The sequence below is a fragment of the Caretta caretta genome, chromosome 13 (assembly GCF_965140235.1).
Source record: "Caretta caretta isolate rCarCar2 chromosome 13, rCarCar1.hap1, whole genome shotgun sequence".
NCBI lineage: Eukaryota > Metazoa > Chordata > Testudines > Cheloniidae > Caretta > Caretta caretta.
The window spans coordinates 23283414-23310069 of record NC_134218.1 but is presented as its reverse complement, the minus strand read 5'-3'; the positions used below and the strand labels follow the sequence as shown (position 1 = coordinate 23310069).

Genomic DNA, 26656 nt, shown 5'->3' with positions numbered 1-26656 from the left:
GTTTGTTTTAAATCTGTTGCCTGTTAATTTTATTGGGTGACCCCCTGGTTCTTGTGTTACGTGAAGGGGTAAATAACACTTCCCTATTCACTTTCTCCACACCATTCATGATTTTATCATATCCCCTCCCTTAGTTTCTAAACTGAACTACCAACCTTTTTAATCTCTCCTCATAAGAGAGCTGTTGCATACCCCTAATCATTTTTGTTGCCCTTCTCTGTACTTTTTCCAGTTCTAATGTATGGCTTTTTGAGATGGGACAACTAAAACTGCATGCAGTGTTCAAGGTGTGGGCATAAAATGGATTTATATAGTAGCAATATTCCGTCTTCTCATCTATCCCTTTCCCAATGATTTCTACCATTGTTAGCCTTTTTGTCTGCTGCTGCACATGAGCAGATGTTTTCAGAGAACTATCCACAATGACTCCAAGATCTATCTTGAATGGTAACAGCTAATTTAGACCCCATCATTTTGTACGTATAGCTGGGATTATGCTTTTCCTATGTGCATTACTTTGCATTTAATTAACCTTGAATTTCATCTGCCATCTTCTTGCCCAGTTACCCAGTTTAGTGAGATACCTTTGTAACTCTTTGCAGTCAAATTTGGACTTAACTCTCGAGCGATTTTGTATCATTTGCAAACTTTGCCACCTCACTACTCAGTGTTAAGGATGACCCACGTGAATGCCTTGCCAGCAACACTAACGAGAGAAAGTCCTCTGTAATTGTTGCAATCACTCCAATCTCTCTCTCTTTTTTTAAATACATACTGTATTATGATGTTAGCATCCTTCATGTCTTGTGGTACCGCACCTTCCCTTCAGCAGGCAAGCAAGGCATTGTGCAGATGTTCAAGCACAACTTCTCCTTGTTTCAGTACTTCAGCTGGAATTCCATCTTTTCTCGTGTCCTTCCCTGATGCTAGGGAGGTGATTGCCTTTTCAAGCACATTTATAGATGGTTCTATATCGAACTCTTCAGTAATCTGGAATCTAAGGATCATGCTTAGCACTACTTCAAAAACAATGGTTCCATGCAAATAGTTTGTAACTGATGCAACACTGGGTGGAGCACTGTTTGTGTCTAACGGTAATGATGTCTCCATTAAGAGATTTGAGTGGGACAGTCTATTTGGCAGAAAGTTCTATTGCTTTCTTGATTCCATCATACATACCTCTTAGATGTCCATTCTCAAAAGAACATTTGCATCTTCTCACACAGACCAAGACAGCGTGAGGATATTGCAATGCACCTTTGGCCACTCTGGGGTTAGCACATATCTCAGGATAGAGGTTAATATCACCAATAAAATATGTTCTGCACTTTGCTTCAATAACTGGAAGTATTTCTTCAAAGTAGGATTAAAGCGATACTGACTAGGCCCAAAGGCTTAATGGCCATGATGTTTGGAAGCCACCACAGCCACAAGAGATGCCGGAGGGCAGAGCTGTACTGCAGTGCCAACCACCTGACATTTTCCCCGCAGCAAATTTGATTCAAGGTTTTCTCCCCTGGCCTTTGTTCAGTCAAGAACTAGCTGCAAAGCAGCAGCACCAGCTGGAGTTACTCTTTTGTGGACATTGTTTTTTATTCCAATGGGGATCTGGCATACCCTCCTAAAGAAACTACTCCATAGTGATGTAAGCCATGTCAATCCAACCTTCTCCATGAAACAAATGAAAGGGAGAAAAGAGGTGAGACAATTCTCCAGCCTTCTGTACAGCCAATTTTTGCTAAGCATCATGGAGAGGAAAAGACACGGCCTTAAGGATCAGTTCAGGGAAGGCATTTGGCATGAAAGGGGCAGCATGAAAACCAGTGCTAATATTTGTTATGGGAAAAACAGACAAAACAAGATAATTAGACCCCCAACATTGGTAAAGCTGAATGAGTCAGGCTGAGATATGCAACACGGACACTGCATTTAGCCCATTTCAGCAAGCCATCCATATTCAGCAAAGCATGAATATTAAATGGGACTTAGGCACATGATTTGGCATTCATTTGACATGTCCAAGCCACCTGAGCCTTTACTTACTAATCAACGTCCCCACAAATGACATACCAGCACGATTTAACACTTCCATGTTTGTCACCCTGTCTTGCCATCTTATTTGAAGAATTTTACACAAGCATCTGATATGAAAGCTGTTGAGGTTTTTTGTATGGTTTAGGGTAAATGCTGGATTATAGGATCCTGAAGAGTACATTGTACTCTGAAGCTCGTGAAGAGGCAGACCGCTGTGCAGATTTGAGGATGCTTGCACAGATGACTTAGTATCCTTTGGAATCTCTGTGGACGATTGAGAAAGGAGTGCAGAATGCCACGCTGGTTGGCAGAGCCAGCTTGTAGATGGAGCAAGGCAGACTGGATCAAGCTTCCTGATGTCTGGCGTCAGAGGAGGAAAGAAACTGCTGCTCTGATTCAGAGCATTGCTTGCGTGTGGGTGTTCCCTACCCGTGGAGGGACGATCACTCATGCATTGGACTCAGCAGCCATCAAAGAACGCATCAGCGCTTACACCATGCTCTATAAGGAGTGACTGTGCCATTATTATTATATAGGCACATGTTTGAGTGCTGTGCTGAAGAAGCCTAGTAAGTCAGATGGAGCAGAGTTATGAAGAGTCAACTAGGCATGGGATGTCATCTCATGCTCAGGTCAATCCTGGGCCAAGTGTTGTGATGGTAAGAAATTAGGGAGGGGGACAGGAGGCAATCAGATATCTGGAATGATTTGAATTTTAAAGGCACAATCTCTCAAGAGGCTACAAGGACCAGAAAGAAATGCTTTCTACAGCACCACTGGAAAGAAAGGATTCCCCTCTCTTCAACAGCACTTGTTCCTAAATCTGGTGGCTCGTAAACCATCAGATGTCAAAGCTGTCACAGCCCCTTGTTCCTGCAGTGCTTTTTGGGTACTGGAATAGTAAAACACAGTTTCATTTTTAATCAGTAGACGTTGACAAACACAAAACAAAAAGTGCACTGTAAAACACTCACATAACCCAAGCTCTTCTGAACCTGATAAGAAAACAGTGTTGCTGTGCATTCATTTTGTTCCAGCACAGGATCATTCCATCCAGAGAGCTGCTCTGTAGGGGGTGTTAGGTCCTTGGACTTCTGCATCACCTGCTCAATGTTCTTTCTGTACTGAGAACTGCTCAGACTGCCTCTCTTTCATCAGATGCATTAATAAAAAGGTTTCCTCCTGTTGTGCTGAACTACTTCAAAGGGGATACTTGCTACCAGTTTAAGCCAAAAAAATATGACCCAATTTAAAACTGTTCCAAACCTAATCAAGGTGGGAAAAGGAAGGAGACTGAAGTCTTCCAGATATCAAAAAATGCAAGTCAGACATCACTTAACTTAGAAGTATTTCCAAGGACATGAGCCAGGCCCATAGGGACTCCTGGCACCAAGAAACAAAACAGGCAAGAGTGAGTTTGAAACTAAAATGAAAAACTAAACACAAAAATGTATCAACTCAGAGGGGAGGAGTCAGCAGGGTGCAGTGCTACAAAATCACAGGTTTTAAAGAACAACATTCAGTGTGGAACAAACAAGAGTTCTCGAGAAGGGGAAAGCAGGAGTTGATTGTCATTAGTTGTATAGGCTATTAATTTAGAGGAAACAACTGAAGGTCTCAAAAGAAGCCTGTCTCTTGTTGACCTTCAATTTATTTCTCAAGGTCAAAAAAAACCTCTAAGAACAATCAGCTGGCACAGGAGCGCAGGATTAAAGGAAACGTAGGAGGCCCATGCAGTGGGAAACTAAAGTCCTCTTTAATTTGCTTCCAAGTTTCAGCCCGGAGCCATGAGCACAAATCCTAATGAAGAGGCGTACTAGTGAGTTCTGAAACAGAGCTGTACATAGGGCAGATCCGCTGATAGGGGCTCACAACAGTATAGATTCTCCTTTGGATTCGGATCCCTTTGCTCTGTGACCTGAGCTACATGAAGGGGCTAAAAAGTAGCCAGGTCTGGCCAGCTAAGCATTCCCCTCATTGTGGGGGAACTGTGAGCCATTACAGACCCAGGATACCCACCCCCATGCCATGCCCAGCGTAGAGTACAGTGAGCAGAGAAAGGCTGCAGCCAGAGTACAATGCACAGGCAACATTCAGTGGTCTTGTGGCCTCTCCAGACCATAGCCAGATATCTTAAGAACAGCATCTAAGCTGGTCTACCCTACACTGGAGTTCAGTATGGCACAGATCCATCCCAGACACTTCCCCCTTCTCACTGAGATAGGAAGCTTAGTGAAGCAGAGATTCTTGGCCAGCATGTTTAAATAGGCCACTTCAACCAATCCGGTTTATTCACATGTAGATTCATAGATTTTAAGGCCAGAAGAGGCCACTGTGATCCCACAGTCTGACCTTCTGCAGAACACTGGCCCTAGAATTTCACTTAGAAAGCTGTAAGAGATTCTCTGTGGGGTGCAGGGTACAGGAATCTCTGACTCTATACTTGAACCACTCGAGAACCAACAAAGGTAGATCATTTGAGAAGCTGAAGGGAATCCTGCAGGAAATGAAGTTGTTTCATTTGGATCAGAAATATTTTAAAATGTTTTTGAAAATAATTTAAGATTTTTTTTTATAAATTTGATTTAAAAAAAAAGGATTTTCAGTGCACAAAAAGGTCACTTGTATTCACAATATCGATCTGGCTGCCAGTTACCCAATGCTTAGATGAAACTATCTGTGTCCTGGCAAAAGCATAAAAGTCTTTAAAAACAGGTTTCATTGTCCATTATAATCCCCAAGTTCAGTTCAGTTAAAGCGCCGTCCTCAACTCATGCTACCCGTTGTCCCTGAGGTTTGACAGCATAACAATACAACTCACCCCTTTAGAGAGACTGATTGCCAAATAACAAGGTTGGTGCAATTGTTAGGTCCACAACCTATTTGTAGTCCAGGCCATCCTACTTCTCAACTGTGTCACAAATGAGGGACCTCAAGCCCAGACAATGTTTTCATATGCAAACAAGAGAGGGTGACCAGACAGCAAGTGTGAAAAATCAGGACAGTAGGGGAAATAGTTCCCTATATAAGACAAAGCCCCTATTATCAGGACGTCTGGCCACCTTAAAACAAGAGCTTGTGTATGCAAATTACAGTGCCTTGAGTGTACCCTATTTCTGAAACCGTGTTTGACAGCCAATCAGAACACCTCCTAACCAGTGCTTTATACACTGATAAAATATAATATCAGATTTTCTTCAGTGGGTTCATTTTCCTACTTGCTTTTAAAATAAATTTAACTGCTCCCATACGAACACAATAGGCCACAACACTAAACCAGAGCAAGTTATCCTCCTCTCGATTTAGACTGTTGGAGCAAAGGAAGAAGAAACAATGCCTCCTTGCTAATGTAACTGCTGCTCCTACAGTGTTTGAAGGGAAAGGGAGAAAGAACAGCAAGAAGGAAAGGAAAAAACACCATTTGTGACAGGTTTCAGAGTAACAGCCGTGTTAGTCTGTATTCGCAAAAAGAAAAGGAGTACTTGTGGCACCTTAGAGACTAACCAGTTTATTTGAGCATGAGCTTTCGTGAGCTACAGCTCACTTCATCGGATGCATACCGTGGAAACTGCAGCAGACTTTATATATACACAGAGAATATGAAACAATACCTCCTCCCACCCCACTGTCCTGCTGGTAATAGCTTATCTAAAGTGATCATCAGGTGGGCCATTTCCAGCACAAATCCAGGTTTTCTCACCCTCCACCCCCCCACACAAATTCACTCTCCTGCTGGTGCTAGCCCATCCAAAGTGACAACTCTTTACATAATCAAGTCAGGCTATTTCCTGCACAAATCCAGGTTCTCTCACATCCCCCCCACCCCCATACACACACAAACTCACTCTCCTGCTGGTAATAGCTCATCCAAACTGACCACTCTCCAAGTTTAAATCCAAGTTAAACCAGAACATCTGGGGGGGGGGGTAGGAAAAAACAAGAGGAAACAGGCTACCTTGCATAATGACTTAGCCACTCACAGTCTCTATTTAAGCCTAAATTAATAGTATCCAATTTGCAAATGAATTCCAATTCAGCAGTTTCTCGCTGGAGTCTGGATTTGAAGTTTTTGAGCTATTACCAGCAGGAGAGTGAGTTTGTGTGTGTATGGGGGTGGGGGGGGATGTGAGAAAACCTGGATTTGTGCAGGAAATAGCCCGACTTGATTATGTAAAGAGTTGTCACTTTGGATGGGCTAGCACCAGCAGGAGAGTGAATTTGTGTGGGGGGGTGGAGGGTGAGAAAACCTGGATTTGTGCTGGAAATGGCCCACCTGATGATCACTTTAGATAAGCTATTACCAGCAGGACAGTGGGGTGGGAGGAGGTATTGTTTCATATTCTCTGTGTATATATAAAGTCTGCTGCAGTTTCCACGGTATGCATCCGATGAAGTGAGCTGTAGCTCACGAAAGCTCATGCTCAAATAAATTGGTTAGTCTCTAAGGTGCCACAAGTCCTCCTTTTCTATTTGTGACAGGATCACCTTGTACAAGGTGGATTCAGGCCAGGGCTATTTTAACTTAGCTTAACAAATAGAAGGCTAAGGGGTGACTCAATTACAGTCTGTACATACTTATGTGGGGAGCAGATACTTGATCAAGAGCTCTCTAATCTAGCAGAGAATGGTATAACATGATCCAATGTCAGGAGGTTCAAGCTAGACAAATTCAGACAGGAAACAAAGTATCAGTTTTTAACAGTGAGGGTAATTAACCACTGTAACAATTTACGAAGGGTCGTAGTAGATTCTCCATCGTTGCCAATTTTTAAATCAAGATTGGATGTTTTTCTGAAAGATCTGCTCTAGGAATTATTTTGGGGGAGTTCTCTGGCCTGTGTTATATAGGAAGTCAGGCTAGATCACAGTGGTCCCCCTTCTGGCCCTTGAATCTATGAATAAAATCCTATTAGTGGTTAACAAGTTCACACTGCACTATCATACAAGAGAGAAACACAAAAAATCTCACTCCAGAGACTAATTGCTGGAAAGCAGGAATAGGGTTTTCAAAGTAGCTAGAACCAGTCTCTTTCTAGGGGCTGTCTCAGCTGATAAGTCTTAGAGTGCTTTGCTTTTTTGGTATGAAGCGTTGTCGTAGCCAAGTTGGTCCCAGGATATGAGAGAGACTAGGTGGCTGAAGTAATATCTTTATTGGACCAACTTCTGTTGGTGAAATACTACCTCACCCACCTTGCTTTTTTTGCACATACGCTCATATTGCCCTGCTTTATATTTTCCAAATACTTTCTGGGTAAAATGACATATTTGTACTGATAGCCTTTACCTTGACCAATGAATTTTAAAAATTTATCATGGGCGTTGTGAACAGGAATGACCATGTCCAGCCCAAGCCCAGAAGTCTACACACCAATGAAACAGCCACGCAGCCCTGGTCTTTTTATTTACTTCGCTGGGAACTGGACTGAATCGGTCCCGGAGATTGTTCCGTGAAGATAGTAATAGCAATAGTAGTAAAAGCTGCTGTCATCGCATCTCTTTGAGAATAGGAATAGGTCCTGGAAACAACTTCCATTTAAAAGTGATAGCAGAACAAAAAATAGGACACAGCATTAAGACAGGTTTCAGAGTAACAGCCGTCTTAGTCTGTATCTGCAAAAAGAAAAGGATTACTTGTGGCACCTTAGAGACTAACAAATTTATTTGAGCATAAGCTTTCTAAGGTGCCACAAGTACTCCTTTTCTTTTAGCATTTGTTGGATCATATTAAAGAAGTTCTGTATTAAAATCACAAATGAGTTTGATTCCCCAGAGTTTAAATTCCAGGGTATTACTAATTAAGAGGTCTCTTGGTTTTTGGTACTATTTCTCTCCCTCTATGTGTGAAACTTGCAAGCTGCTAATTGTGTTAGTACATTCTAAGACAGAGTCTATTCTCAAAGCAATTCACAGAGAGAGAGACTCAAAGCAATACTCTAACAGAAACAGCACCCAGAGACTTTCATGCCCTTTTGTTGTATTAACAATTGTGATTAAAATAGAGATAGAGGATGTATGTGGATGGATGCTTGGTGTGGATAATAACTGAATGATCAGGGAGGTGCCAGCCTAAGAATCCAGTGTCCATCGGCTGAAGAAGGCGTCAAGTGGAAATAACCAGAGGACCCCCCGGAGGGCAGACTGGAATCCACCCAACAGCCTCAAGAATGGGAGAACCAAAGAACAAGATGACATCTTGGAGCTGTCAGGAATGTGCTATCTGCTGATTGATTCAGCAACAGCATGATGAAGCAATTCCCATAGACTGGCATAGGAAGAAATTCCTATAAAAATAGACTCTAAAAAGTGAGAACTTTGGGGTCTGATTCTGCAAACCAACTTCCAGGAGCATCAGATGAGCATCTGACAAGGCCCTGCTCCCTCCTCATGTCCATGGCCAGTGGCTTGGCATGAGCAACTCTAAGGCTGGTAACTATGATAACAACCTTGCAGAACCTGTGTGTGTGTGTTTGTATGAATGAATGTGTGAATAAATATGAGATTGAATGGCATGTTATAGCTATAACTAACTGCTTACTATGATTCTTTCTGTATTCACAATAAATGTGGTATTTTGCCTTTTTCCCTTTAATAAGATCCTGCTGGTTTTTATTTTATTGGTACAACACATTAAGGCAGTTTGTAGGCTATTTTGCCGACGACAGACCCTAAGTTGGAAGGCTCTATGTACACCGAATCCTGAATTAATGGCGGCATCCCAGTCTTTCATTGCAGTTTCAAGACCAAGTTTTTTAGGTGTGTCAAGGTTCCTCCCACACTCTGAACTCTAGGGTACAGATGTGGGGACCTGCATGAAAACCCTCCTAAGCTTATCTTTACCAGCTTAGGTCAAAACTTCCCCAAGGTACAAAATATTACACCCGTTATCCTTGGACTGGCCGCTACCACCACCAAACTAATACTGGTTACTGGGGAAGAGCTGTTTGGACACGTCTTTCCCCCCAAAATACTTCCCAAAACCTTGCACCCCACTTCCTGGACAAGGTTTGGTAAAAAGCCTCACCAATTTGCCTAGGTGACTACTGACCCAGACCCTTGGATCTTAAGAACAATGAACAATCCTCCCAACACTTGCACCCCCCCTTTCCTGGGAAATGTTGGATAAAAAGCCTCACCAATTTGCATAGGTGACCACAGACCCAAACCCTTGGATCTGAGAACAATGAAAAAGCATTCAGTTTTTTACAAGACGACTTTTAATAAAAAATAGAAGTAAATAGAAATAAAGAAATCCCCCCTGTAAAATCAGGATGGTAGATATCTTACAGGGTAATTAGATTCAAAAACATAGAGAACCCCTCTAGGCAAAACCTTAAGTTACAAAAAAGATACACAGACAGAAATAGTTATTCTATTCAGCACAATTCTTTTCTCAGCCATTTAAAGAAATCATAATCTAACACATACCTAGCTAGATTACTTACTAAAAGTTCTAAGACTCCATTCCTGGTCTGTCCCTGGCAAGAAGCAGCATACAGACAGACACAGACCCTTTGTTTCTCTCCCTCCTCCCAGCTTTTGAAAGTATCTTGTCTCCTCATTGGTCATTTTGGTCAGGTGCCAGCGAGGTTACCTTTAGCTTCTTAACCCTTTACAGGTGAGAGGAGCTTTCCCCTGGCCAGGAGGGATTTCAAAGGGGTTTACCCTTCCCTTTATATTTATGACATGGTGCAAGGCTAACATTTTACACCACACCACTAATGAATCTGGCATTAATGCCAGTGTAATCAGTTCAGGGCGGATCAAACCAGTGCAAGAGCAAGCCTTCAAAGCTATAGTCGGTGTAGGGACTTCCATACTGCCCTTCCTCTACTGCTGGCATTTCAAGGAAAAGGGGCAGGGTCAAGATTCCTCCAGACTATGCTGATCCTCTACTTGTGATTTGAAGCCAGTGAAAGTTAGAGCTGCCTCCAGGCTTCTCTAGCTCAGCACAGCTGGATCAGCACTGCAGAACAAGAGGCATCAGTTGCAGGGCAGTGCAAAGCTGAGCTTTAAGCCAGCTCTGCACACACCTCCCCTGACATGCTACATGCAGGTCATCCACAGCCCAGGGGAGCCACAGCATTCATGCTTGTGTCAAAATACTTTATCAAGATTGCTTGGCCATAAGACTGTAGACTTGCAACTCTCAGGCTCTAGCAACAGTAGCTGGGATTTTGTTACCACCATCTGCCTCTGGGATTATAGTTTGTGCTCAGACATGACAGTTGCTTTAGCATGGCCTTCCTCTACACTGGGAACAGCTCTGGAGCTGGAATTCTCACCTTAAGCTGCCTTCATCCTGATGTCAAGCACATTTTTCATTGTGGTACCATGTTTTCAGCCCACTGATGATCCCTCAGCACAACAGAAATGAGCACGCAATGCTGGCTGACTGCCTCCTTCTGTCAGCTGAATGTGGTATTGTGCTGTACTTTTAAAGTAGTTTCTTCACTTGCACACAGGGTTTCCTTAGACAATAAGTGTTCCACAGGCTTGGCATACCTAGAATACGCACTGAATCATCTGTGCAATTCTCCCCTGCTCCGGGCGAGTCTTCTCCAGGAAAAAGGAGAGCATGCCCCAACTGCTGGCCTCTCACCCCACAACCCTACCCAGAGCAGGGTGAGAACATAGTGGTAAAATATTACCTCGCCCTGTCTACATGAGCTGGTGAACTATGAAGCCTAAATTTGCCTAAAAGTGCGTCCTCAAATCAACTTGTACTGCTGCATCCAAGCAACAAAAATGCTTTCTGTTCCAGATCTAAACCTCTCCAATCTTTATTTCCACTTCAGCCGTGCCAATATAAGAGCAAGTCAAATTTTCAAGCTAAATGACCCGAGCCCTGGGAAACTGCACCTCAATCCTCTCCTTTCTGGGCTATATCCCAAGAAGGCTACCATTACACACCTAGGGTGTGGTGGTACAGAAAGGAAATAACCAAATTAGAGGTGAAGGAAACACGAGATTTGCACACCACTAATAAAACAAAACTACCTTAAACATAATCGAGACATAAGAAAAAATCAATACATAAGAAAAAAATCAAGACACAATTTGCATTTAAAAGTGATTTATTCAACAAAGGAAGTTCTACTGTAGTTAGCGAAGTGAACTGATTGTTTCTGACCACCATGTCCTTCAAGATTTCAGAACTGGTAGATTTCATCCTCTCACACCTACTTTTTATTCACAGATTGGAATAAAAAAACAAGCTTTCATGCTTTCTCAACTCTCTACTGATTTAACTAGTTGAATACACTGGAATGAAGAAAACGTTCTCTCTGTACCAGCAAAAGGTGTTACTGCTGTCAAAAGCTAGCACACTCAACCTCTTCCATCAGTTCAGCGTTCTGACTTTCTTGAAAATACGGCAGCAAACATGTACTGCTTGATATTATTTTCTGAATTTAATTGAACTGATTTTAATAGATTATAATAATTTTGGACTTAATATAAATTAATTTCAAATTTAATTTTAAATAGTTTTTTAAGTAAACCTGCATTTAGTTAAGATTAAATAAAAAAATTTTTTTTAAATCAATTTTATCCACTCTGCAACCACACAGGCAACCATGATTTATTCACCATCCTACCCGCAAGTGGGAGTAATGATGATCTACTTCCATCACACATAAGGTAACTGGGGCACAGAATTTCAATCATTTGACAAAAGCCAGAGAGTCAAGATATCCTGGCTCCTAGACTTCTGTTCCAACCTGTAGACAATGTTGCCTCCGTGTTAGAGTAAGTGAGCTTGGTTCTATTCCAATCTCAGCTGTGCAACCTTGGGAAAAACACTTAACCTCTGTGTACTTCAGCCTTCCCATGTGTACAGGGACAAGTTATCTGTCTCTCAGTGGGGGAGCTAGTCTGTGTGTAAACATGCTTTGAGATCCTCAGGCAAATCATGGTAGGAAGGTACGCCAAGGATTACTTTCTGTTTGTAATTCCAAGGAGGCCTTTCTTTAATAAATGAAGGACCAAAGATACATATCACATGTGGTTAGTATGTTTCTAATTTGCCTTACACCTACTTAATCGGTGTAGTAATTACTATGAAAAAACTTGGCAGCGCCAGTCATTTCCTGTTGCAACCCATTCCAGAAGCTGGCCAATTTCACTGTGCATTAAACCAGATAGAATAGATAAGCATAGTTTACTGCTCAGGAATGCTGGGAAACAATTGGCAAGAGATTACAAGGAAGGTACATGAATTAACTACTGACCAGCAGCATAAAAAAAAAAAAAAAAAAAGACCAGAGAAGGATACACTGAAGGATCAAGTTAAGCTTCATGCTTAAGAGATTTAGGGACAGTAGAAAAACAGGAAGGGCAGAAACATAAGCTCCTTACTTGGATTGCTCAGGTTATGTCTACACTTAAACAACTAGAGTGGCACAGCTGCATCACTGTAGTGCTTCGGTGTAGACTTTCACTATAGCAACAGGAGGGATCCTCCAGTTGCTGTCATTCAGTGGTTCCCAAACTGGGGTTCGCGAAATACAGGGGGTTCTCGGGAAAAAATGCCCTAATGGCGGACAGAGCTGTCCCTAGGGACCCCGGGCAGCACGGAGCCAGCAGCCCAAAGCCCCTGGACTTCCAAGAGCTAAGCAGATCAAAGCAAGCATATCTATCACACTGAGGAGATTTAAACTTCAAGACTCCTTATAAGAAATGGAAAGGGAGGTGGATAGTTTTTGCGGGCAGCTAGTATTGCTTTTTAAATTATTATGAAGAACAAGTTTAAGCTTTGTTGTAAGGTGCGTTGTTTGCCTGGACTTCGAGACCTGAATGCTTGTGTAGGAGGAACTCTCTGAGTTGGATTCTTAAATCCCTTCATGCTGTTTCACATCTGATACTCCCTGATGAAACACAGGAGCCTTGTCTTATAACAGGCTTATTCAAAAAGTGATACAAGTTATGAAAGTGAGATCTTGAAAGAGTGTTGCCATTTTCATAAATGTAATAAAAATACCGTAATGATAAATAAGAATTAATAATAAATAGTGTGTAATAAGCATGTCATAAAAACAAATTTTATATTTCCAAGATCACTGCTTTTATGAATTATACTCAGGTAAAGGAGAAAATTCATTTTTAGGAGGGGGTTTGCGAGACTTGACATCTTAGGGAAAGGGGTTCACCGGTTGTTAAAGTTTGGGAACCACTGCTGTAGTTTATCCACCTCCCCAAGAGGTGGTAGCTAGGTCAACAGAAAAAATTCTTCTAGCACGGTCCACATGGTGGGGTTAGGCTGGTTTAACTACATGGCTCTGGGTGTGTATTTTTTTACCCTGAGCGACATAGCTGGGTTGACTTCACTTTTTCAGTGGCATATGCTGAAACAGTAAAAAATGTTGACTTTGCACAGAGACAGAAAATTCCGCAGCTTGGTAACCGTTCTCAGGCGTTTAGCAAAAGCAACTGCCAAGGACAGGTTAACCTCACCATTGTTCATGATGCATGAACAGTTCCTGTGTGCAGCTTGGTCATCTCACGGAATGTCACTAAGCAAGTTCTAGAGTTCAGAGAATACAAAGCAGCTGGCTACCAGCATGCAGAGTAGGGAACTCACCAATACTCACACATGGCCTTTGCCTGCCAGATTTAAACAGAAGGGTTAGAAGTAATAGGGGGAGGTGCGCTCAGGGAAGGAATTTGAGCTGGATCAATAGCGCTTTTCCAAGATTGCTTGGGAGGAATGGTAACAAGGCTACCATTACAGGGAGTCCCAGGTACGACGGGGTATACGATGGATACTGAAATGACGAATATCAGGGAATTTTTCCCCATAAGAAATAATGCCCCCCCCACCTCATTCCACCCCCTCCTCTGGACGCGCCCCATCCCCGCTCCTCCCCCTCCCTCCCAGCGCCTCCTGAACACCAGGGGAAGCACCCAAAAAAAGCGACACAGAAGGTGAAGCAACGGATATGCGGACTGGGACCAATACGAATTGGAACATGTTCCCCTATTGATGAGCAATGGATATGTGAAACCGACAGATAAGAGGAAGACATATCCCGGGGACCCCCTGTACTGGGTAAAATGATAGGTATCTTAATGACAATCCAATACACATTCCATAGTCACCACTGCAGAAACAATGGATCATTAAAAGCAATTAATCAGAATACTGGGATTTTTTGCACATCATTTCACAAACATACACTTCATTGTACAGCAATCAAATTCTATGTCTATAAGACTACTGTAGAGAGATTAGTTATACAAGAGTTAAGTGGTTTATATGATGGCTGGACTTGAATGAGTGTTTCTAACCAACACCTGGCATTCTGCCTTCAACCTACTGTTTGAATTTAATGAGAACTACTTCTATTCCAGCACCTTCTGATTGAGCAATACAGGTATTATGTTGGCAGTGTGGAGAATTAAGAACATGTGGCTAAGTGGTTTTCAAAAATACCAAGAGTTCAAACTATTCAATAGCCAACTGTCTTAAAAGAAACCCCCCAACTGTCTCAACGAAATACTGCGGACTTAGAATCTAGTCCAGATTTTAAAAATGTGGAATCTAAAATAATGTTCCCCTCCCAACAGTTTTTACAAATATGTTTTCTGTTTTCCTCCTTTGTTGCTATGTGGAAGACTCAGACTGATTATACAGCAAAACAGACCACACAAAATATTGTGAACTTCAAAAGTACACAAACTGAAAACAGAGAAACATACATTTTCCTGTAAACCCTTTCAGATGGGATAATCTACCCTGCTCATTCTAACAATAAAACATTTTCAAACAGAAGTATGATTTTTAAATAGAGGGTCTCTCTGCAGCCGGTGTATATTCTCAATACAAAGTGGTAAGCTAGCTAACTAGCAGAATCCAGTAAAAGATGCTCTGATATGATTCATTGATTCTTAAGGTTTATTCTGTTTCACACAAGAATTCCGAGCCAAGAAGCATATTTATGTGACACTGATTTAGATTAAAATGCTATATGAGAATTTATGGAAGATCAAGATGGCCAAAAAGTGTGTTTTTAAAGGAATTAACTACTCTTGTTCATATTCCCATTAGGGTTTCACCTTGTTTCCACACATTTGTATATTCTACTGGAGTGCAATATTGTTCTAACTCTACATCCTGCTTTCTGAACAGAACTTAAATGTACAGTAAAAAAGTAACTCAAAAATGTGAGCACTCCGTACCTGCAAATGCCCGAGACCTGTGAATTGGAAGGAGGCTGGATGGAATGGAATACAAGTTGAGGTCTGGGAATCCGAGTTCTGGCAAACCCAGAACCAGGCTTTCCAAGTTTATCCATGGTCTTGGTTACAAGAGGAATCAATGGTTGCTTTCTTTCAGCAGCAGCAGTCCATCCGTGTGCCTTTGACAGTCACAGAGCAAGGGAGTTGCTGTTATTCCTTGTGTTACATCTGCAGCTGATTGCAAAGAAAGCAAAACTACAGCACCACCTACTCATGCTGCAGAAACTCTGCTAATTGGATGGTAATTCCCTCCTCCTCCTCTCATCCACCCAGCCAGCCTGATGTAATAATATCATGGTAAACATACCTGTGACTTTAAATATACAGCTATGCAGCCCATCCAAGAGCTATAATCATCTGTCCTGTGCCGGGAATGCAATACATACCTGAAGGACATAGTGAAACCAGCTTCTGGCATTTGAAAATTGTATTGTTATATGTTTAGATCTAGAGAAACTGTCTGCTCTACCATTTTCCACATAACTGATGCAAATCAGACAGGGAACATGTCCAAGCCAGGGCTAGTTAAACGATAACTAAAATCTCAACCATGTGAAAAGTAACTCCCATGAGTGGCATAAATAGCTCTGAACAATCAACCCACCTGAACTGTACCAAGGGTCCTCACAGACTGGGATACGTTAACCTTTCAGTAATCCCATTGAGAATGCATTATATCTACCAGAGGGTCAGATGATATAAGTGCACAAATTGAAGCCCAAGAACTCTGGGAGAAGAGGAGAAACAGACAGTTATATGGCTGTTCCAAGCTTTGGTATCATGTTCTGAACCTATTTCCTGACGAGTTAGGAGCGTAAAGAGCAGTATTAACTGGATTACAGTAGTACCAACAACATGCAACCAAACATATGGCAAGATACAAATCCCAGGCCCAAAAACTCATTGAAGACAAGCAATATATGACAGGAGAGGGGGAAAGGATAAAGCAGTCATATTCCCTCCTTTTGTTCTTTCATCAGCAGTCTTCTTTCCACCTTCCTTCCACCCTCAGTTGTTCTGAGATTTTTCCTGTCTGATTTTCAATGTTTGTTTTCTGTTCCTTGTCTTTTCACTAACACTGAGTTACCATAATCGCTGCAAATCTTACAGAAAAATAAAATCACATTTGAAATGTACTCAGTGAAGCCATGTGAGGCTTGTCACATACTAACAGATCTTCCCAATGTTCCTAGCACTAATGGTTCTATGGGTCATTCTCCTTATTACTGGGTCAAGAGAAGGGGCACCACCAACTGAATTTCCTCAGAAGGACTCAATATTTAAAGTAAGAGTATGCTAAGGCCATCTCATTTGTGAATTCCTTCTACTTATTGACACAGCCACTATTCCAACCTGTGTACTAGTAACTATAGACCCTATGTAGGGAATTCCTAACCACTGGATCTGCATAAATTTAGATCTAGCGGCCAGTCTGCACTAGTTTATTCATTGCAGACAAGCATGACCCATGGCAGCAACATGTGGCACTCTACCCACGTTGCCGTCCCTCCGCAGGGCGAACTTAGGAACCGAGTGAGGCATGGGGCTATGTGCAGGGAATCTGCACTGGGGTGAATTTCACCCCAACCCATTTGTAGAAGTCAGTAAGTCTGTTGCCCAGGCATTAATATTAGCCAGGCGGGGAACATTTCCAGTTTTCTTAAAAGTATAAAAATTACCCTCACTTCTGTCGTGTTGAAGAATTTGTCCTTTTGATATTCTTGGAGCTTGACGGAATGAATGTTAAATGTTAACAGATCTTCAGTGGGTGTCAACTGGCATCACTCCATTGAAGCCAGTGGAGCAGCTGAGGACCTGTCCCACAAGAGGTCTCATGCCAAGTGCACTGTGCTCTGACACAGGCTGTAAAATTCACAGCCTTTTCTTCGCCTTTTAGATGATCCTTCCACAGCTCCCCCTTAAAATTCCTATGAAAGAAAACAAGTGCACATAACTACCATTGCTGAAAGAACAGAGGGCACGTCACACCCCACAGACGCCTTCTCCCAGCACTTGTAGGCAGCCTCAACATGTCTTGCCTTTGCCAAACAGGTTTTCCGATAATACAAGTTGTCTGCGGGATACCCAATAATAATAATACAAACTAGATTCACAGTCCTGGGTTTTTAAAACGGACAGTGACTATACAAGACGATCGTTCAATCAGGTAAGCTACAAAATGGAAGCGTTTAGAGTATATAGGATGTACTGAAACAGGAACATGTTTCAATTTCAGAGGAACAGCCGTGTTAGTCTGTATTCGCAAAAAGAAAAGGAGTACTTGTGGCACCTTAGAGACTAACCAATTTATTTGAGCATGAGCTTTCGTGAGCTACAGCTCACTTCATCAGATGTACACATCTGATGAAGTGAGCTGTAGCTCACGAAAGCTCATGCTCAAATAAATTGGTTAGTCTCTAAGGTGCCACAAGTACTCCTTTTCATGTTTCAATTTGTTTATGTAACTTAATTCCTGGGAGCAGAGCAGCTTGTGCACAATATTTCAAAACTGAGTTTAACAACATGGGTACATGTATGCAACTCAGAGTTGCTCCATATCTTGTATGGGGCCAACTGGGTGAAAGTACTGAGCCTACCCCGTATTCATTCCTTTTTGCATTAAAGTTGGTGACTTGCTGGCATCTGCGAGGGATAATTCGCGTGAAACTCTTTCCAAAAAAAGGACAGAAAGTCACACCACTTGCTAAGCTTGTGCTCCAGGTGCAACTCCACTGTTCTGACTCTGATCTCACACCACTGAGAATCAGGAATCTCTCCAGTGAAGTCAGTGGGATTACACGGGTATAAAGCCTAATTGGGTTCAGAACCAGGCCCCTCACGCGCATCCTCAGTCATGCATCTTCCAGATGGAAAAAAAGACGCAGCCAAAAGGAAAAAACAAGAATTCATTTCTGGCTTCTGAGAGCATTTGAATGAGTCACTACAACAACCCAGCACCGGGATTCGGCTGTTAACAATATAGGTGACTCCTTCGTCAAAACATGAGTTGCTGCTTAGTGGCTTGCCAATGCGCACAAAATGTTTTCAGACAAGTTGGCCAACACCAGTAAACCCTCATTTCGATAGGGGAGTGCGGGGTTGGGGGGAGGCCTGAGGGGCGCTGTAAGAGGTTCAGATAACCAGGAGGTTCAGTCAAGCAGACTGCACATGCCCCACAGGGCTGAAGCCTCCGGGTAAGCTCATGTGCAACCCCCAAGATCTCTGTAGCTACATTCCTGTGAGAATTTTGCTCCTGCAGGATGAGCTCTGCAAGAACAGTTTCAGATGTTGCAACACCTTTCTGGGTACGTGGTGTTAGCCTGCAGCCACACTGCTGGTTAGTCATGTTAGAAGCTAATGGGCTGCGCTAACTTGAGCAGTAGCCTCTACCACTGTTTGGGCCAGCCAACTTGAGTCAAAAATCACCACCATATTTCAGTTAAGAGTATGCGTGGGCATGTGAGTCAAGTTAAGGGCACCACTCCAGTAAACTCTGCAGTGAAGACAACCTGCTAGAAGTGACAGCAGAAACAGATATTGTAGAGTGCATTTTAGCCATTCAGACTTCATATATGCTCCCAAGCGAAAGACAGTGTTTACCTGGAGTGAGGGTGAAAGTCTGTCACGTCAGCTGAAATCCCATAAGAGAATGAGGTCCTTTGCTCAAAAAGCATGAAGGTTAGAAAGCACTCTTTACATTTTACAGAGTGCCCATTAATGCTAGGTATGTAAGACAACATTAAGTCATCCAAGTAATTTTAGCTCTTCCCCCTGCTCCTCATCAGAGATCAGGAGAAACCTCAAGCTACACTATCTATCCATCCACACATCCTTATTGAGATTAAGTAATTATAGTTTTTGTAGTCCCTAATGAGATGAGCCTGTGTGATGGATGGATAAGATTATCCGAGTCTCTGCTTGTTCTCAGAATGATGCTACAGATAGAGCCCTGTGCGGATACCAAATTTGTACCCGCATCCAATCCACAATCTGCAAACATGCAGGTGAGGATATCCACAGATATAAAGCAGATATCCGCAGATTTGCATGGCTCTAGCTACAGAGGCATTGTTGTGGCTTGGGGTAGTGTAAAGTAACAGTGAGATTTATTTAATGGTAACCAACCAGTAGCAATAAAGCAGCTACAGAGATTTTTGGACCCTATAGAGCTCCTAAGTTTGTGGTTCTACAGCTCCTCCAAGAGTCAGGATCTTGGTTTTACATCTTACCTGGAAAAAGGCACCTCATGCAGCCCCATGTTTTGCTAGGGCATCGGTTCAGTGATGACTCAGAGGGGAAAGCATCACCTTCAGTGAATTCTCAACATTACTTTACATCATGCAGCCACCTGGCTTTTAAGTCGGAGGATTCAATCCAAATACTGCACAGGTGAGAGCCTGCTCAATGGCACATATAAGACCCAATCTGATCCCAGCCTAAGACTGTAAATCAGAGGGCATAATCCTCCATTTGTGGATTCATAATCTGCTTTAAAGCACCTACGTGTTATGTGACAAACAGAGGATCAGAACTTCAAGTGAGAATAAACAACAGGAGCAGATGACTCAGAAAAGCAGTGCAGATTCTGTTTTCATGCAAATAAACTTTAATCTTGTAATTGAATATCTTTCTTTAAAAAAAAAAAGGAATGATGGTCAGGGAATACACTAGCAGCTGGGGAAAACGGGGTGGATGCAGTGAGAGCTACAGACAAGCAGTGGAACCCAGAGTTACTTCTGTCCATTCAACACACTATCAGCAGTTGCAGCTGTGCTGTTCAGTTGAAAGTAGAGCAGAAGCTGGGAGCTGCCTGCACAAAGCAGGAATAGGTTGCATACCATGAGAGGTGGACAGAGGGGAAAAGAAAACTTGCAGGATGGGGAAATGGAGAAGAGGGCAGGAAGAGGCACTGCCAAGCAGGCTCTGCATTCCCAAATGGTCTCAGCATTAGCTGACCAATTATCTCACCACTTCTGCTGTTCCCCTGTGTGCCTCTAAAGCGGCACATGAGAACTGAAGGTTAATAGTGAAGATGTGGGGGGGGGGGGGAGAAGAATGCAGAAAATCTGTACACAACAGCACAGAGTTTCAAATTTTGTACACAGATTTAGCATACAACATCAATGATATTTCAGTTATAAAAGTACCTTGGGCCTTAACATAGCAGTCATCAGGCTTGAGAACTATAGTGAACTTTGAAGAACCTTTTCATTTATAACCCACCCATGTTGACTTACTCAGACCTTTGTCAAACATTCTCCTTTTGAGTTAAAGCTTTCCATGACTGCTCCTGCCTAGAGTAGAATTGCAACCTATATTTCTCTTTCTTAATCAGAGGCAACTTTCCAAATACAATAGGGTTCGGGGGCAGGGCACCCAAAGGGGTGAGGGTGTGTGTAAGTAGAAGAGAGTATGTATCCTAGATGCTAAGGTGGGGGCAGCTGTACTGGGAGGGGACGTTACATAGAAACGTTATAATTATCAGAACCTAAAAAAAAATTTTTTCCCCAAATGTCTTTTCTCATACTACACCAAAAATCCACTGAGTCATACACTTCCGGCCCCCATACCTTGTATTGGGATGCTGTATCATTCACTATGCTGTTTTGCCACTAGATCTTATTTAAATTCTGATGTGAGTAGTTCAGACCCACCTTTGTACATTTATTTTAAAAACATTCTGCACCCTGAATTTGATTCAGTCCTGTTTGTATGGAGCATTCATTATTGGTGACCGTTCAGGCCACCAAAAATTGATTAACTTGTGCACAAATGTACATTTGCTTGGAAGTTTCTACTCCAAGTTAGTTACTGTCCTGTTTCAGTCATCCATTCTGGGAACCAGAACACTTGCAAAATAGAGGTTAGGAAACAGCACCAATTTCATTATTCCTGCATTTTTCATACGCCATTTAAGAGAATGCATTTCTGCAACCAACATTTTTGGACCCCATTAATTACATCATTTCACACTCGGGCCAAAGCTCTCTGTTCAGTTGTAAGCAGCTCTACAATAAAGTTTATCTAAACAAATGTATGTCTCGTCACTACTGTAAATAATGAGATTTAAAACCACCCAAAAACATTTCCACTGCCCAAGGAAAAGCTGTAACAATAGACGGAAGCTCTAATACATAAAAGACACTATTGCTTTGATGAATGAAGTTATTTACTAACCTAGTTGCACAAGTTTCTGCCTCCAGGGCATTTTTCAAAGACTGTAAAAAACTGCAGCTCTTAAATAGATTTCAGGTTATGACTTTGTTTACCTAGCTGTTGAACACACACCTCACTCGGCCCCATAGGGAAATAAGAACAGTAAAGAAGTTAATGTCGTACAATATCTTGTATCAGGTTATATCCTTCCAGCTGTACCTTTAAGACAGATACAAACCCGATGGCAGAGTGGAATGAGAGCCACCAGTCTAGCATGCTAAATACATTTTAGTAGTCGGTCAGGTAGCTTTAGGAATAAAAAAAAAATGGTGGCCCTTGCAACCCACCACCAGATGACATGAAATGCTGCCTTTAACTTCTGAAGACAGAATACAAGGATGGGGTTGGCAATTGGTCAGAGCACCTTCCATCCTCTAAGTTCAGCCCCTTACCATAATGAATGAATATCCAATTTCCGTGCAGTAGCCTCAGTCCAATGTGAACTGGACAAGAGTCCACATCACAAAATACCCCAACATAACTGCTCATCTCTGCAGAGCAGCCAGGAACTGACCAAGCTACCCCCTCTCCCTAGAGCTCACCCCCTCCACACCAGGTTTAGGACCCACTGGCACAGTGTGATGTTGATAGCTTGCACTACTCTTGGCTGCCACCTACTCATTTCCATGGACAAAGAGCCTGCAGAGCTCAGACTCCAGCTCTCAACTCAGCACATTCCAAACACTAATTTCACTCCCTCCCTCCTCCTCCCCCCCCCCCCACCCCCGGGAAGAAGTTAAAGGAGACACTCGCTATAAGACTTGAGACACTTGGGGTACCCAGATGGATGGAGCTGTAGGGCAGGCAATGCTATACATAGACACACTATTTCTTCTCCTGCTTCCCTGCTTTTCAGCATAAACCACAGAAATTTAAGGCAGACATCTTGTTTATTTCCTGCCCCATAATTACAAGGATCTCCACAACAGCTGGATGGTCACCGTGAGCTCAACTTACTGTGAGTAAATGCATTTTCCAAACATCCCAGGGGGTTTACCATTCGATAAGAACGAAGCACGACCACTATGAAGGAGCACAGCTGCGCATGCAGCTTCACCGTTTTTGCCTGAACGTGGGATCAGTTGCTCTCGGGTTCCCAAGGTTGTGTATTGTCCAAAATGAACTCGCCAAGCGGCAACTAATGCCTGTATTTTATTTGAAATAATATTCAGGCAGGGATTAGAGAGAGAGAAAGAGAATCTAATCACAGGGAGGAGGGCTGAATCTTTCAACAAGACTATCGTGAGATGTCCCATTGAGAGCCGTGCCCAGACACAAGAACTAGCAAACTTTGAAGTCAGGATATTTAAAAAAAAAAAAGCAAATGCTGCTTCGTGCAAACTCAGCGTATTGCACCTTCTTCAATCTTGCCCCCTTTTGCATTTTTGAAGACAAAATGTATCTAGGTGCCAAAATCCCTTCTGGAATTCAAAACAGCTTGCAGCTTGTTCATTTGCTCCAAACCAGCCGCTGGTTTGGAAGGTAGAACAGGCCACTCTCCGGAATGCCAGCATTCTGCTTTGTAATAATGCACAAAGAGATCATATAAATTGAATTCACTTCTCAAGAGCAATGTTGTTTCTCTCTGTGCCCATAGAACATTAGCTCCCAAGCAAGCACCCACACATCATCATGGCCAAGGTAACCTCCCGCTCTCAGTATTTTTGGACACAGGCTGTGTTTTATTTTTCTCTCTAGTTTGTTTTTTGAAGCAAATGCTGCTGCACTGGTTTGTGGTTTTGGATACCAGCCAGCCTCTCTTTGCTAAGCAAAGTATGACAGGAACGCCAAATGAGAGAGAAATACATTCATCTGCTAACATTGCCAACGGGGTCCTCTGTCTACTGAAATAGAGATAAAGCTGTCTGCGTGTATCAGTTTAACTCCCTCGCCAGCCACCCCCACAGGTTGCCCTCTGAGAGCCTTTGCTCTGTTCTTCACTGCAGAAGAAGAGCATTTACTTTAAAAGGACATATTGTGCGGCAAAAGCAAGGGAGAGTTTTGTTTCCAATTCAGAGGAGCTGGGGGCACTTTTGTCTCTGGATAATACTCTCAGTTTCACCAGGACACTGACGCCCACTAGTCTCACCCCAGAAAAGAAGTCTATTTACTTCGGCTTCCTGATTAACTGCATCATTTGTCCTCTGCTTGCAAATTAGAAGCTTGCTGAGGAACCCCTTTCCAAGTGATATCAGCCAATGTTTGTCCTCAAAGGCATAATTACTGTTGCACTGGTTTAGCATGGGCTACAGGTCTAAACTTGCAGCCTGCTTCCACTCCACAAGATCTTTGCCATCCATCCAGTGGGATGGAGAGCAGGCCCCTAAGGAGGAATTCAATTGTTTTCTTAGTCATACAATCCTTTTCTTATGGAAAATGTCATGTGACTGGGATTTACAGTCAGTCAGTCATTTTCCTCATTTGCCATCAATGTCAGTAGCGATTTAGGACATACATAGGACAATATCATATTTAGCGTGTTGACCTTTTTCCTTTGAAAACTCTACCGTTAAAGACAACTTGGTTGCCTCAGTTTACCCCACACTGGATCTTCAAAAAAATTTAAAAAAAAGACAGATCCTTGCATCATGCACAAAAAGCTGCTAGAATGACAGCTGGAACAAGCTCGCTCTCGGTACTTGCAATAAGAACGCAACAGTGGTTTTCACAATACAGCTACCAGTTTCATGAGGGGGCTATGAAAGAGGACATCAGATACAAATCACTTAGTAATAACTAAGCCTCTTTATAATCCTACCTCAACAATCCAGAAAAACCCTCAGTGGAAATTCTAGTTTAATTTTTCCAAGATATTTTAGGGCAAACGATAAATGGAATTACATTGATCTTAATGAAAGCCAAGATGGGCACATTGCGTAGGTGAAGTGAGGAAATACAGAATTTAATTTGTGAAGTGAAGATCTTAAAGAGAGATGAAATAATAGTAATATCTGATCAACTATTTTCATCAATAAATCTCAAATTGTTTTACAATGAGAGCAAGTACTATTATCCCCAATTTACTGGAAAACTGATACAGAGAGGTGAAATGATTGCTCAAGGCTAACACAGAAGGTGGTCAGTGGTAATGGCTGGACTAGAACCCACATATCTTTACTTCCTGTCCACCATCACATAACATGCATCATCCTGCATCCCTCACATATCTACAGGTTAGAGCAAGGAACTGGAAGCCACAACTCCTTGTTCTGTTGCTGACTTGCTGTGTTGTCTTGCAAAGTTACTTAAGCTTCCTAGACTTCAGTTTATACCCAGTGTGCAATATGGAAATAATACTTACTTGCTTGACAGTGGTGTTTTGCAGCTTAATTTGTTTAAGATTCTCTGATCAAAGACATTGTATGAAGTACTAGAGATGGACAAGGGGACAGAATTCCATTCCATACAGTTTGGCATCATTTTACAGTTTTTCCCCCTCCCCCTAAGCCCCCTGCCCCCCACACACCCTGAATTTCAGGTATCTCTAGATTAAGTTTAAATGAGCACACATCCATTACACAGATAGATATGCTATAACAGTGATTTGGTTTCTTAGTTCACAAATCCTGCATGCCATCATAATTGTACTATCTGAACTTCAGGTCAGCTCTAGTAAGTGTTATAATCCATCAGTTCTAAGCAGCAAAGCATGTCCTTCACAACTGATATTTTCCCCACATGTGCGTGACTCAATTCGGATGTTTTATTGTGTTCAAATGTTATTGTGAACTTTGTGTTGAGCTCAAAGGTTACAAATCTTTTTATCTACGTTCACAGATGTCTCCTCCAGCAGCCAAGTGGTGTTTCCTTTACCTTACAAAGTCTTCCCTTTCCTTGCCTGCTGCATTGACCGCAACTGGATGCTCATTTCTGCTGTAGGACTGCACTCATTACTTACATGCCAAGTATACAAAGAGTAGCCTTGGAGAAGCAATTCTTTGGTCATGTTTAATGTTACCAGTGTTTTGTTTGATCCTCCTTATAAATGTTTTTCTTCTGGCAAAGTACCATATCATGTACTAGTAATAGCAAAGTTCTCTTTTTTTTTTTCATTGCCAAAAAGCTTTTTTAGTATGTACTGGAGTTTAGTAAAACCTCAAGTTCTTCTGCACTAGTGACTTTAAGTAGTTCAAGTATTTATTTTACCAGCAATGAGTGATGTAGTTGCATAGCGTGTTTACTCAAATGATTTGTAAACAGATCTAGGGTGCACTCCTTCGGACACTAAGGGTGTGATTGGGTGCTCTCCTACTGGAAGTGCAGCACACTCAGGCACAGCTGGGTGTGGAAGAGACAGCATAAAGGTGGCTTTAAGCCATTGTTGTGCCCCTGGGATTAGTTGAGAACTGGTGCGGCCCCAGCATAATTCTGCTGTTCAACATGGCAACAGAGCTTTGTGCTAGGACTCCACTCCCTCGTGCCCCCTACAGGCCCCTTCTGCCCACAACCTCACCCCTAGCACATTCCCGTACACTAGGACTGGCCAGGAGCCACGCTTACATGGGAATTCAGCCCAATTCCTGTACACCAGCACAGTGCTGCACAGAAACTGTAGCAGCAGAAATAATCTCTCCCTTACTAGTGTGTCAGAAGACAACACTAATTGAAGACAAAGGGACTGCTTACAGTAATAAATGTTTGCAGGATGTGGTCCATAGTTATTAGAGACAGTGGTGCTGTGCATGTGACACCTACAAAGGCTATTGGAGAGCTTTATGAATTTGGTCATATTTCCATATATTGAGCCCTAGAAATTCACATGGATTGAAAATATCTTCTACAAGACTAATGTATCCATTCAGATCATTCTTGGTGCCAATTTATTTAAAAAAATCGGAAGACATTACAAATCCTACAGTAGACAAAATAAGACAGTGCAGCCAGCCATTGACTAGAGTATTTTTAGCTTTCAACACCTGTACTTCACCATACATCCGCAAACAAAATTTGTCCCAATGGTTTTACATGTGTTGCTTATAACACCAGGGGTAATGCCTTTAGCTCAGGTCCCAGACAGATGTCTGTACTCTGCAGCCATTCCTCCATGGTGCAGATGGGAAATCACAAGCACTATAGCCACACCAGTTCAGCCAGCCCTCCGAAGTCTACCCTGCAATGCAATGCCTCCTGTTTAGTTTTATCCAGAACCTCTCTTCTCAGCTAAAGTGCT

At 42.4% G+C, this 26656-nt stretch overlaps 1 protein-coding gene and 1 long non-coding RNA gene across 11 annotated transcripts in view; one reads left to right on the top strand and one right to left on the bottom strand.

The window, feature by feature from the left end:
- The window catches only part of ARHGAP40 (Rho GTPase activating protein 40), a 78003-nt gene that overhangs the window by 34163 nt on the left and 17184 nt on the right, over positions 1-26656 (bottom strand). For 2 of the 10 annotated variants that reach the window (XM_048820360.2, XM_048820362.2), the window contains exons 2-3: positions 16956-17198; positions 15875-15997 (exon numbers count right to left, since the gene is read on the bottom strand). Coding sequence is in view for 5 of the 10 variants with exons in the window: in XM_048820364.2 (XP_048676321.1) it covers positions 15211-15326 (116 nt within the window). In the remaining 5 variants the exon portion in view is untranslated. Of the gene's footprint in view, positions 1-15210; positions 15501-15874; positions 15998-16955; positions 17199-21878; positions 21937-26656 lie in introns of those variants that run through there. The other 8 variants (XM_048820361.2, XM_075118810.1, XM_048820356.2 and 5 more) reach the window with 6 other exon arrangements.
- Positions 22221-25493, top strand: LOC125622358 (uncharacterized). Its single transcript, XR_007352718.2, has 2 exons — positions 22221-22444; positions 25264-25493. It is a non-coding gene; the product is annotated as an uncharacterized LOC125622358 (long non-coding RNA).